Raw genomic sequence first — 12,317 nt, forward strand, 5'->3', positions numbered from 1 at the left:
CTAAACTGGATTCCTCGCGCAAGCGCCCATGGGAATTGTCGTTTATACCATCTGACGTGAAACGGAGAATGGAAGGCGGGACCGATGATTTGCTTTGACCAATCAGTGGATGAAGGACTCCACGTCACAGCCTGGGGCCGACCAACCGGTGGGCGCCAGGTCAAGGGATCCGCGGGATGAGAGAAAATGGCGACGAGAGGTGGAAAGAACGGGCTGCTGGAGAAAGTAAGCGGGGTCAGTGCTGGACTCGTGCTTGGGGGTCAGTGGGTTGTATAGAGGCAGCTGTTACTCCTCAGCATGCGCCGAATACACGGGTTTCTCTAATATCATTGGCCCAGGGGAATGTGACGCCGACTTGTTGTCTCTGAGGGACGTCAGTTCTTATTGGGATTAGAAATCACTGGTCCCGTCCCCTTGTTATTGTCTGAAACGGTATAGTCCCCCCAGTACTGACCCTCGTGTGACTCTGTAGCTGGGGGCTCCCTCTGTGACATCGAGACACTTGTGTCTTACAGGGGATTCTGGGAATTGTAGTTGGACCCTGGCAGGCTGGAATGTACCATTGCTTGGGGGCTGGAAATGTTTCCATGTGGTTTTGTGTAACGGTGTCCCTAGAGTGTTTTAGCACAGGGGATTGTGGGAGTTGTAGTGTCCCATTCTGTAAGTGGCTTCCAGTCTCTGCTGTCCCATATGTTCCACTCCTACCAACTCCCTGCATCTCTACTGTCCCATATGTTCCACTCCTACCAACTCCCTGCATCTCTACTGTCCCATATGTTCCACTCCTACCAACTCCCTGCATCTCTACTGTCCCATATGTTCCACTCCTACCAACTCCCTGCATCTCTACTGTCCCATATGTTCCACTCCTACCAACTCCCTGCATCTCTACTGTCCCATATGTTCCACTTCTACCAACTCCCTGCATCTCTACTGTCCCATATGTTCCACTCCTACCAACTCCCTGCATCTCTACTGTCCCATATGTTCCACTCCTACCAACTCCCTGCATCTCTACTGTCCCATATGTTCCACTCCTACCAACTCCCTGCATCTCTGCTGTACCATATGTTCCACTCCTACCAACTCCCTGCATCTCTACTGTCCCATATGTTCCACTTCTACCAACTCCCTGCATCTCTACTGTCCCATATGTTCCACTTCTACCAACTCCCTGCATCTCTACTGTCCCATATGTTCCACTCCTACCAACTCCCTGCATCTCTACTGTCCCATATGTTCCACTCCTACCAACTCCCTGCATCTCTACTGTCCCATATGTTCCACTCCTACCAACTCCCTGCATCTCTACTGTCCCATATGTTCCACTCCTACCAACTCCCTGCATCTCTACTGTCCCATATGTTCCACTCCTACCAACTCCCTGCATCTCTACTGTCCCATATGTTCCACTCCTACCAACTCCCTGCATCTCTACTGTCCCAGAGGCTCCCGCAAACTGCTATCTTATACAGTGGCTAATTCTAAGCTGTTTTTTGCAATTGGTCTTCATTATTTATCTCATATAGCTTTTTAATTACGTGCCTTCTTCTTCCGACGCTTCCCCCTGCTTTCAAATGGGGGGGTCACTGACCCCGTCTAAAAAACAAATGCTCTGTAAGGCTACAAATGTATTGTTATTGCTACTTTTTATTACTCCTCTTTCTATTCAGGCATCTCCTATTCATATTCCTGTCTCTTATTCAAATCAGCGTACGGTTGCTAGGGGAATTTGGACCCTAGAAACCAGATGGCTGAAATTGCAAACTGGAGATCTGCTGAATAAAAAGCTAAATAACTCAAAAACCACAAATAATAAAAAATGAACACCAATTGCAGATTGTCTTATTCATACTAACGGTTAATTTAAAATTGAACCACCCCTTTAAATGAACAACATTTGTCTCATGGGCTGTTATGTCTCAAACTTGCCATCCACCATCTGGGCACCTTCCTCTCTATTTGAGTATTATCAATGGAGGGACATTTGGGGCAATTTGAAGCATTTTCCCCCCACCTACAGAGACTTGGGATCAGTGTTGGACTGGCCCATTGGGAGACCAGGAAAACTCCCGGTGGGCCCAGGTGTAAGTGGACCCTTTTGCTTCTAAACATTTGGCCTATTTCATGCTCATTCCCTATTTCTTCATGGGAATAAATTCATAATAATGGAAGAATATATTTAGTAGATATAAAAAACTAGGAGAATAAGGAGGTTAAGTGAGAAAAGAATGAATAATAGTTTGGAAAGTGAGTTCATGGTCTATGGTTTTCTGGTGGGCCCCAGTCCGACACTGCTAGGGATGAACCGACTCCACTATTTTGGATTCCGCCAAACCCTTCACGAAAGATTCAGCCGAATACCGAATCTGAATCCTAATTTGCATATGCAAATTAGGGGTGAGAAGGGGAAAACATTTTTTACTTCCTTGTTTTGTGAAAAAAAGTCACGTGATTTCCCTTCCTAATTTGCATATGCAAATTAGGATTTGGTTTGACCAGGCAGAAGGATTCAGTGCATCCCTAAAGCTGGCCATAGATGTTGAGATTTTTAAAAGATCCGATCCTCATCGTGAGACCACGATCTTCTCGGAACGATCGTACGAATTGACCATCAACTAAAAAGACCAATTTGCCAGGAAAACAAAGGGGAGCTGCCTGCTTGGCCCTGCAAACATAGAGAGATTGTACTGGGACCCACAAAGATTTTTAAACCTGGCCGATCAATTTCCTGACAGATGTCGGCCGAAAAATCGTAAGATGTACGATCGTTCGAATACCACTGACCGCACGATAATTTCGAAGGATTGGTCGGACTTTTCTAAAATCGGTCGTTCGGCAAGAAGAATCGTCGCGTCTATGGGGAGCTTAACAGAGGCACAAAGCTCCCTAAGTTGCCCTGTTGTGTCTTTCCCCATAGGACTTGGCAAGATGATTATTTTCTCCCTGTACTAATTACCTGCACAGCTGTTATGGTTATGGGCAGGATTTTTTGGGTGCCGGCTGTTCACCACCGAATCAATCCCTCGCTAGGGAAGAGCAGAAATGAGGTGCCTGTGGAGCAATCTCATTGTGTTGCCTGTTCCCCTTCAACCCCATTAAAAGAGAGAGAAACCCCTGATAAATAATAATAATAATAATGAATGAGGTTGAACAAAGACACCTCCATGCAGAACATATTATTATTATTATTATTATCATGTATTTATATAGCGCCAACATATAACGTAGCACTGTGTATTTATTCCCAGTGTTGTGTCCATTTGTAGCACCCCCTTTTCCCCCTCTTTACGCTAAGTGATTTCACAGCAAAGTCTCATGTGTGAGTCTGTCAGTCACTTGTTTAATTGTGGCCCCGAGCCAGGTATCGGCAGCGAGACGGAAACCTTCCCTGGCACATTAAATGTAATCAGAATAAATTGCGTTGTTTGAAGAAAGCGACGGCAGAAAATTTAGTGGCGCTTTCATTACCTGGGCAGACGCATCTGAATGCTTCTAATCCTCCCCGAAGCTCCGTGTTCCCCGGGAAAGGCCTATTACTGCCAATGCAAATGGCCATAATGTGGGTTATTTATGGGCTGGGGCATAAAGTGCTGATTATTTAGAGCCGGGATTGTCTGCTGATTCGCTTTCCCAGTCAGGTATCTGCTCACTCATTCTGCTTCATAGTTTCACTGCTCGGGGGAAGCAATGGAGGCTTCACCAATCTCCCCCACACTTTTCATTTGTGCTTCATGTGTCGGTGTGCAAATTTGAACATTTCATAAGTAAAGGATAATTATCAGGTTTTTTTTCTTCTATTATTTGTCTATTTTATTTCCACGTCTGAAACGTCCGTTTTTAGTTATTAATAGAAAATCAGATTCTTTGAAGGACCAGTCACACCAAAAAGCAAAAATTATTAAATTGTCTAAACATAATATATGTTTATATATACAGCAGATATATACAGTGCCAATTCAATGTATAATACCCCAGAACACACAGCAGATAAATACAGCGCCAATTCCATGTATAATACCCCAGAACACACAGCAGATAAATACAGTGCCAATTCCATGTATAATACCCCAGAACACACAGCAGATAAATACAGAGCCAATTCCATGTATAATACCCCAGAACACACAGCAGATAAATACAGAGCCAATTCCATGTATAATACCCCAGAACACACAGCAGATAAATACAGTGCCAATTCCATGTATAATACCCCAGAACCCACAGCAGATAAATACAGTGCCAATTCCATGTAGAATACCCCAGAACACACAGCAGATAAATACAGGGCCAATTCCATGTATTATCCTATATACTAACCGAAGGCCTATCTATGTCCCGAGTGGAGGGGAGGCAGATGCGCACGCAACTTCGGTTAGGATCTATGAGATGCGCGCGCAACTTCAGCCGAAAGACATAGATGCGGCCTTCGATTAGCAGATGTGCTGGAAGGTTAGGATCAGAACAGGTTAGGATCGGGGAGGCAGATGCGCTGGAAGGTTAGGATCTAGGGAGGCAGATGCGCTCACCGTCTCCTTCTGCCTCCCGCCGCCTCTTCTTTCCTGCTCACTCAGGCGGCGACCGCTGGAAGGTTAGGATCTAGGGAGGCAGATGCGCTCACCGTCACACTAGGGGAACCGGTTGCGTACCTGCACGAAAGTCTGTATAAGCGTCGGCCATCTTGCTACTCCTCTGCGACTTTGTCATCCGCCCACTGCCAAATCCGCCCACTAAAGTCTGTATAAGCGTCGGCCATCTTGCTACTCCTCTGCGAGTTTGTCATCCGCCCACTAAAGTCTGTATAAGCATCGGCCATCTTGCTACTCCTTTGCAAGTTTGTCTAATGGCGGCGCTAGCGTCACTCTAGGAGGGGAACCGGTTGCGTACCTGCACGAAAGTCTGTATAAGCGTCGGCCATCTTGCTACTCCTCTGCGACTTTGTCATCCGCCCACTGCCAAATCCGCCCACTAAAGTCTGTATAAGCGTCGGCCATCTTGCTACTCCTCTGCGAGTTTGTCATCCGCCCACTAAAGTCTGTATAAGCGTCGGCCATCTTGCTACTCCTTTGCAAGTTTGTCTAATGGCGGCGCTAGCGTCACTCTAGGAGGGGAACCGGTTGCGTACCTGCGTGGGTGGCCATTTTTAGCAAAACGGGCTATATTATCTCCAAAAAATATTGATGTTGACATGATAAACAACCAAGTGATTGCATTACTTCCTGGACAAAGCTGTGTCTTTCTGAGTACTGACTGTATTGATTCTGAAGACGAAAGTGAGAAACTTAACTTCCCATTAGAATATTTAAACACTATCAACAATGCTGGATTACCACAACACAATCTTATACTCAAAGTAGGAACAATAGTCATGCTGTTAAGAAACCTTAAGGGTAGGGGCACACGGCGCGATTTCGCCGCGATTCTGCGCTAAGCGAGTTGTCGCTGCGTTTTTTAAGCCGAAATAGCTTTGCTAACTTTGGCGCTGGCGTCAATGCAAATCGCGGCAAAATCGCTGCGCTAATTCACACGCGGCGATTCGTTTTCTATTGTCGTCCGAAGTTGCCTCGCTGAGCGTTTCCGGGCGACAGTAGAAAAAGAATCGCCGCGTGTGAATTAGCGCAGCGATTTCGCCGCGATTTGCATTGACGCCAGCGCCAAAGTTAGCAAAGCTATTTCGGCTTAAAAAACGCAGCGACAACTCGCCCAGCGCAGAATCGCGGCGAAATCACGCCGTGTGCCCCTACCCTAACACTAAGCAAGGTTTATGTAACGGTACACGGTTGGTTGTGAAGAGCATGAGACAAAATGTTATCAAGGCAGAAGTGCTTACAGGATCCCATAGCGGTGATACTGTTTTGATTCCCAGAATTGACCTTACCAGTTCTGACCAGGAATTACCTTTTAAACTTAAACGACGACAATTCCCCATTAAGGCTGCATTTGCCATGACAATCAACAAATCACAAGGACAAACATTGGATAAAGTCGGCATTTACCTATCTGAGCCTGTGTTTGGTCATGGTCAACTTTATGTTGCATTTTCAAGAGTGCAGCGTTCATCTGATGTTAAAGTCAAGATTTTAAGTACAGCTCACCAGGGAGAACTCATTCAAGGACAGGAGAACATTTTCACAAAAAATGTTGTTTATAAAGAAATTTTTCAGTAACACTTTACTACCAATAAACTCAAAATTTAAGAATTCTAATAGCAGATAGGTAATAACAAGCAATAGGCACAGATTCACTCTACATCCCCACAAATTAGCGTCGCCAGTTGCTGCCTGGGGATGCCGAGTGAATCAGCACCCATCGCATTTTGCTGCCTCACTGTTGTTACCATTCTTTCATTAACGATTCTTTAGAGAATCGGGGGTTTACTGGTACCCCAGAACACACAGCAGATAAATACAGTGCCAATTCCATGTATAATACCCCAGAACACACAGCAGATAAATACAGTGCCAATTCCATGTATAATACCCCAGAACACACAGCAGATAAATACAGAGCCAATTCCATGTATAATACCCCAGAACACACAGCAGATAAATACAGAGCCAATTCCATGTATAATACCCCAGAACTCACAGCAGATAAATACAGAGCCAATTCCATGTATAATACCCCAGAACACACAGCAGATAAATACAGTGCCAATTCCATGTATTATACCCCAGAACACACAGCAGATAAATACAGAGCCAATTCCATGTATAATACCCCAGAACACACAGCAGATAAATACAGAGCCAATTCCATGTATAATACCCCAGAACACACAGCAGATAAATACAGGGCCAATTCCATGTATAATACCCCAGAACACACAGCAGATAAATACAGTGCCAATTCCATGTATAATACCCCAGAACACACAGCAGATAAATACAGAGCCAATTCCATGTATAATACCCCAGAACACACCGCAGATAAATACAGGGCCAATTCCATGTATAATACCCCAGAACACACAGCAGATAAATACAGGGCCAATTCCATGTATAATACCCCAGAACACACCGCAGATAAATACAGGGCCAATTCCATGTATAATACCCCAGAACACACAGCAGATAAATACAGTGCCAATTCCATGTATAATACCCCAGAACATACAGCAGATAAATACAGAGCCAATTCCATGTATAATACCCCAGAACACACAGCAGATAAATACAGTGCCAATTCCACGAATAATACCCCAGAACACACGGCAGATAAATACAGTGCCAATTCCACGAATAATACCCCAGAACACACGGCAGATAAATACAGGGCCAATTCCATGTATAATACCCCAGAACATACAGCAGATAAATACAGTGCCAATTCCATGTATAATACCCCAGAACACACAGCAGATAAATACAGGGCCAATTCCATGTATAATACCCCAGAACACACAGCAGATAAATACAGTGCCAATTCCACGAATAATACCCCAGAACACACGGCAGATAAATACAGTGCCAATTCCACGAATAATACCCCAGAACACACAGCAGATAAATACAGGGCCAATTCCATGTATAATACCCCAGAACATACAGCAGATAAATACAGGGCCAATTCCATGTATAATACCCCAGAACACAGAGCAGATAAATACAGGGCCAATTCCATGTATAATACCCCAGAACATACAGCAGATAAATACAGTGCCAATTCCATGTATAATACCCCAGAACACACAGCAGATAAATACAGTGCCAATTCCATGTATAATACCCAGAACACACAGCAGATAAATACAGTGCCAATTCCATGTATAATACCCCAGAACACACAGCAGATAAATACAGTGCCAATTCCATGTATAATACCCCAGAACACACAGCAGATAAATACAGGGCCAATTCCATGTATAATACCCCAGAACACACAGCAGATAAATACAGGGCCAATTCCATGTATAATACCCCAGAACATACAGCAGATAAATACAGTGCCAATTCCATGTATAATACCCCAGAACACAGAGCAGATAAATACAGGGCCAATTCCATGTATAATACCCCAGAACATACAGCAGATAAATACAGTGCCAATTCCATGTATAATACCCCAGAACACACAGCAGATAAATACAGTGCCAATTCCATGTATCATATTCTTCAGTTATACTACACAAGTGGTATATAAATTTTGAGGTTGTTGGGTAGACAATCTCTGGTCTAATTGTTACGATGGATAATGGGACTTTTCACATTCCGTATGTGTTTGAGCCAGGGCTGGACCAATTTGTAACTCTACATTGGCCAGTAGGTTGCTGGCTTGTTCAAGAGGGGGTGGGCAGCCAGTGTCCCTTTAATGCTTCTGGCACATGGTGTAGTCTCTGGGCTTTCGGGCCGGTGGAGAAGTGCCCACACTTTCAGCCTGAGCATTTCAGCACCATGGACAGGGCACAGGGAATGTATACTGGTGTTTAACTGGAGCCCAGTATAGTGGCAGAACAGTGGCACTGAAGACACTTTCATTTTGCACTTGGTCCCATCTCCTCTGCAGGGTAATAGTGAGAGAAGGAGAAGGCACTTAAAGCTAATTTACTCCTTAGTAAAACACTCTCCTCCATATCTATAAATCTGAGACACAGGCAGGAATTAGAAACAGGGAGGTTTTTTTTTTTTTTTTAAACTATAGAATTCTAAGATAACTCTGCCCGAGCAACAAACCAGAGACTTGATTGGCTGATGTTCTTGTTGCTTATCCACCTGGGAAAGTCTGAGATTGTTTATTTGTGGGTTAAAATCATCTTTGCTTCTCGGGATTTTAAGAGTTAATGGTTGTATATTTGCAATGGGGATAATAGTTTCTCCTTTTTTTTGTCCCTGCAGTGGAAGATCGATGATAAACCCGTAAAAATTGACAAATGGGACGGATCCGCTGTGAAAAACTCTTTGGATGATGCAGCCAAAAAGGTATGATGTCATCGGCGAGCTTTCTGATGAAACTCTTTCTCCCGCGAGCTCCCAGTATCCTCCTGGGTGTCACATAATTACACTGCCCATGCACACAGCTTCTCCACTGAGCATTTCTGTGCCTGGCAGATATAGAGAGACCGTTCTAAGTTGCTGCCCTCCTGCTCTGTCTTCTCCAGTCCCATCCACGTCTCTCTCTTCCCCTCCTGTATCTCTGAAGTCTGACTTCCATGTACTGCCAGTTCTCACTATCCAACTCAGATTTGAGTGTATATGGGTTATATTTATGAATCCAGCACAACACAGAATCCTTACACTAATCCCAGTACTCAATCCACTAATGGAAGTCTCTTCCTTCTTTTATCCCAGGTTTTATTGGAGAAATACAAGTATGTGGAAAACTTTTGTCTTATTGATGGCCGACTCATTATCTGCACCATCTCCTGCGTCTTTGCTGTTGTCGCCTTAGTGTGGGATTATTTGCACCCGTTCCCCGAATCCAAACCTGTCCTGGCCTTCTGCGTCATATCATATCCTTGCACCCCAATGTTTCTGTAACCTTTTTATGAGCTAAGGGGGCCCAGTCTGAAGGTCAGTTAGGGGGAGATTTGGGGTGAGTGTTTATTTGTACCCTGGGTACCCCTGGAACTATAGCAGGGTGACACCCCAATGTTTCTATATATCTGTAACCTTGTTATGGGCTAAGGGGGCCCAGTCTGAAGGTCAGTTAGGGGGAGATTTGGGGTGAGTGCTTATTTGTACCCTGGGTACCCCTGGAACTATAGCAGGGTGACTGTTACCCCAATGTTTCTATATACCTGTAACCTTGTTATGAGCTAAGGGGGTCCAGTCTGAAGGTCAGTTAGGGGGAGATTTGGGGTGAGTGTTTATTTGTACCCTGGGTACCCCTGGAACTATAGCAGGGTGACACCCCAATGTTTCTATATATCTGTAACCTTGTTATGAGCTAAGGGGGCACAGTCTGAAGGTCAGTTAGGGGGAGATTTGGGGTGAGTGCTTATTTGTACCCTGGGTACCCCTGGAACTATAGCAGGGTGACACCCCAATGTTTCTATATATCTGTAACCTTGTTATGAGCTAAGGGGGCCCAGTCTGAAGGTCAGTTAGGGGGAGATTTGGGGTGAGTGATTATTTGTACCCTGGGTACCCCTGGAACTATAGCAGGGTGACTGTTAACCCAATGTTTCTATTTATCTGTAATCAGTTATATATTAACTTGTTATGGGGAACTTATTGTATCCTGTTGTGGGCAGCCATATAGAGACGTATATATAACTAGATAGATAGATAGATAGACAGATATTGCTCTCTGGGTGCCCAGACTTTACAAATCATTTCCTTAACCCCCTTGCACTTATTTCTTGATGATGGGAATCCTGACCGTTTATACCTCATATAAAGAGAAGAGTATATTCCTGGTGGCTCACAGAAAGGATCCTGCGGGAATGGACCCTGACGATATCTGGCATCTCTCCTCCAACCTCAAACGGTAACATCTGGCTTAAGAACAGAAAATGTGGAAATTGATGGGTGGGGAATGTGCATGTGCCCTTCTGCAGCTACACATGCGAGTGCCAATCACAAGACTACTTATCAGTGTTTAATGGCCTCCATGTTCCCGTTCCCGTCCTCGTATGCCTAGCTGGTGTGAACTGCATGAACAGGGATAGATTTCATTTGAGCAGATTTTCTCAAGCTTCAAGGAGAAAGAGAACCTTTAGCTATAGGCCCACTTTCCACCTGCACCATTGAGACCCCCCCAACAGTCCTGATGTACATACCTAAAATTAAATTGCAGAGCTGCTGTGTTTGGCCTTTTGACATCAGATCTTACTACCTTTGTCACCCGCAGGTTTGATGACAAGTACACCCTGAAGGTTACTTACATTAATGGGAAAACCAAGGCCTATCGAGATGCGGAATTCACCAAATCCATTGCCAGATTCTTCGATGAGAACGGCACGTTAGTGATGGACTTGTTTGAGCCAGAAGTCTCCAAGCTCCATGACAGTTTGGCCATGGAGAAGAAGACCAAATAAGCTTTGGACCCAGGGCCTTTCTTATGCTTAGAGGGAACCCCCAGAGGTGATACAGTAAAGGAATGTGCGTTCTTTCCCTGCCTCGGGGGGTGGAGCTTGTAGCGCTTTGCTCTTCTAATGTCCTCAATGGGAGGAGCCACGGGCAGCGAAAGGGCCAACGCTAAGGTTTTGTCCTGAAATACTCCAGGGGTCCACCTATTAGAAGTAGTTATTCCATCTGTCATTTTGTTACAATGTGCAGGAATTGTGTGCAGAAAAGAGGCCACACACATTCCTATGAACTGCGTGATTGATTGTTTGTGTTTTGGGCCTCGGCTTAGTATAATTAACATTAATTACAACAGACTTTATTGCCTATAAAACACATATCTGATAAACCAGTGTGTGGGACGGCTGAGAATCACATGGTTCTGACAAGGCAGTCGAGCCTCGCGGGTCACATCATTGCACGAAAATCCCAGAATTTGGCCGGGAAAATGATTCAGTGCAAGGCCAGAATAGCTCCTACTGCGACAGACACGTTTCCCTTTTTCAGGTGGGGGGATACACCTTCACCAACCTTTATAGTTTAATTTCTCCGCAATCATGTGTATTTATATGGAGCTCAGGACAAAACCTTCGCTTTGCAGAAATCTGTCCATTCTTTATTTTTTATATTTATTTGGTGGAATAAAAGCTTGTGTTGTTTCTGTTCACTGTCTGAGAGACAAAACCGATGTAAAAGCTCAGCGTTCTCTTTAGGCCAATAAAAAAGGAATTTTTATATCTGTTACTGTTTTGGTTTTGTCCCCCTTTTTGTCGCATTCCGACCTCTGCTGAAGCACGTCTTTCTCATCTGCCGTTTTCTACGTCTGTTTTCCAATAAAAGGAAGGAATAGATGCAAAGAGGCTGTTTCTGCTGAATGATCGAGGGTGTAAAGATCTGGCTGGAATTCACTCTTCTCTTATTTGTTGCCAATGCATTTGGCCATAGGAACATAAAGCAGCTGCAGGTAAATGATTCTCTTGCTGCAGCGGGTTGTAACCTCACTGTAAATGTTTGGAGGCCTTTATTAAAAGTGGTTCTGCATCTGTTTCTAAGTTGAATTTTGAACATCTCTATCTGAAACTGAAGGCAGGAGTCAGTGGGGGGCAACAACAGCCCTTAAAGGAGAACTAAACCCTAAAAATGAATGTGGCTAAAAATGTCCTATTTTATATAGTGAACTTATTGCACGAGGCTAAAGTTTGAGCTTGTCAATAGCAGCAATGATCCAGGACTTCAAACTTGTCACAGGGGGTCACCATCTTGGAAAGTGTCTGTGACACTCACATGCTCAGTGGGCTCTGATTGGCTGTT

General features: G+C 44.5%; 1 protein-coding gene across 2 annotated transcripts; it reads left to right on the forward strand.

Annotated features, from left to right (window-relative positions):
• Positions 1–81: 81 nt before the first annotated feature.
• spcs2.L (signal peptidase complex subunit 2 L homeolog) lies at positions 82–11,750 on the forward strand. Of its 2 annotated transcripts, none has more exons than XM_018245651.2 (5): positions 82–234; positions 8,835–8,918; positions 9,288–9,448; positions 10,294–10,428; positions 10,792–11,750. In XM_018245651.2, exons 1-5 carry the CDS (start codon positions 187–189, stop codon positions 10,976–10,978), a joined length of 615 nt encoding a protein of 204 aa, XP_018101140.1. In that variant the 5' UTR covers positions 82–186; the 3' UTR covers positions 10,979–11,750. The 2 variants fall into 2 exon arrangements, with proteins under 2 accessions (XP_018101140.1, XP_018101141.1); XM_018245652.2 differs by having other exon boundaries at positions 88–225.
• The last annotated feature ends 567 nt before the right edge of the window (positions 11,751–12,317 follow it).

The sequence above is a fragment of the Xenopus laevis genome, chromosome 2L (assembly GCF_017654675.1).
Source record: "Xenopus laevis strain J_2021 chromosome 2L, Xenopus_laevis_v10.1, whole genome shotgun sequence".
Classification (NCBI taxonomy): Eukaryota; Metazoa; Chordata; class Amphibia; order Anura; family Pipidae; genus Xenopus; species Xenopus laevis.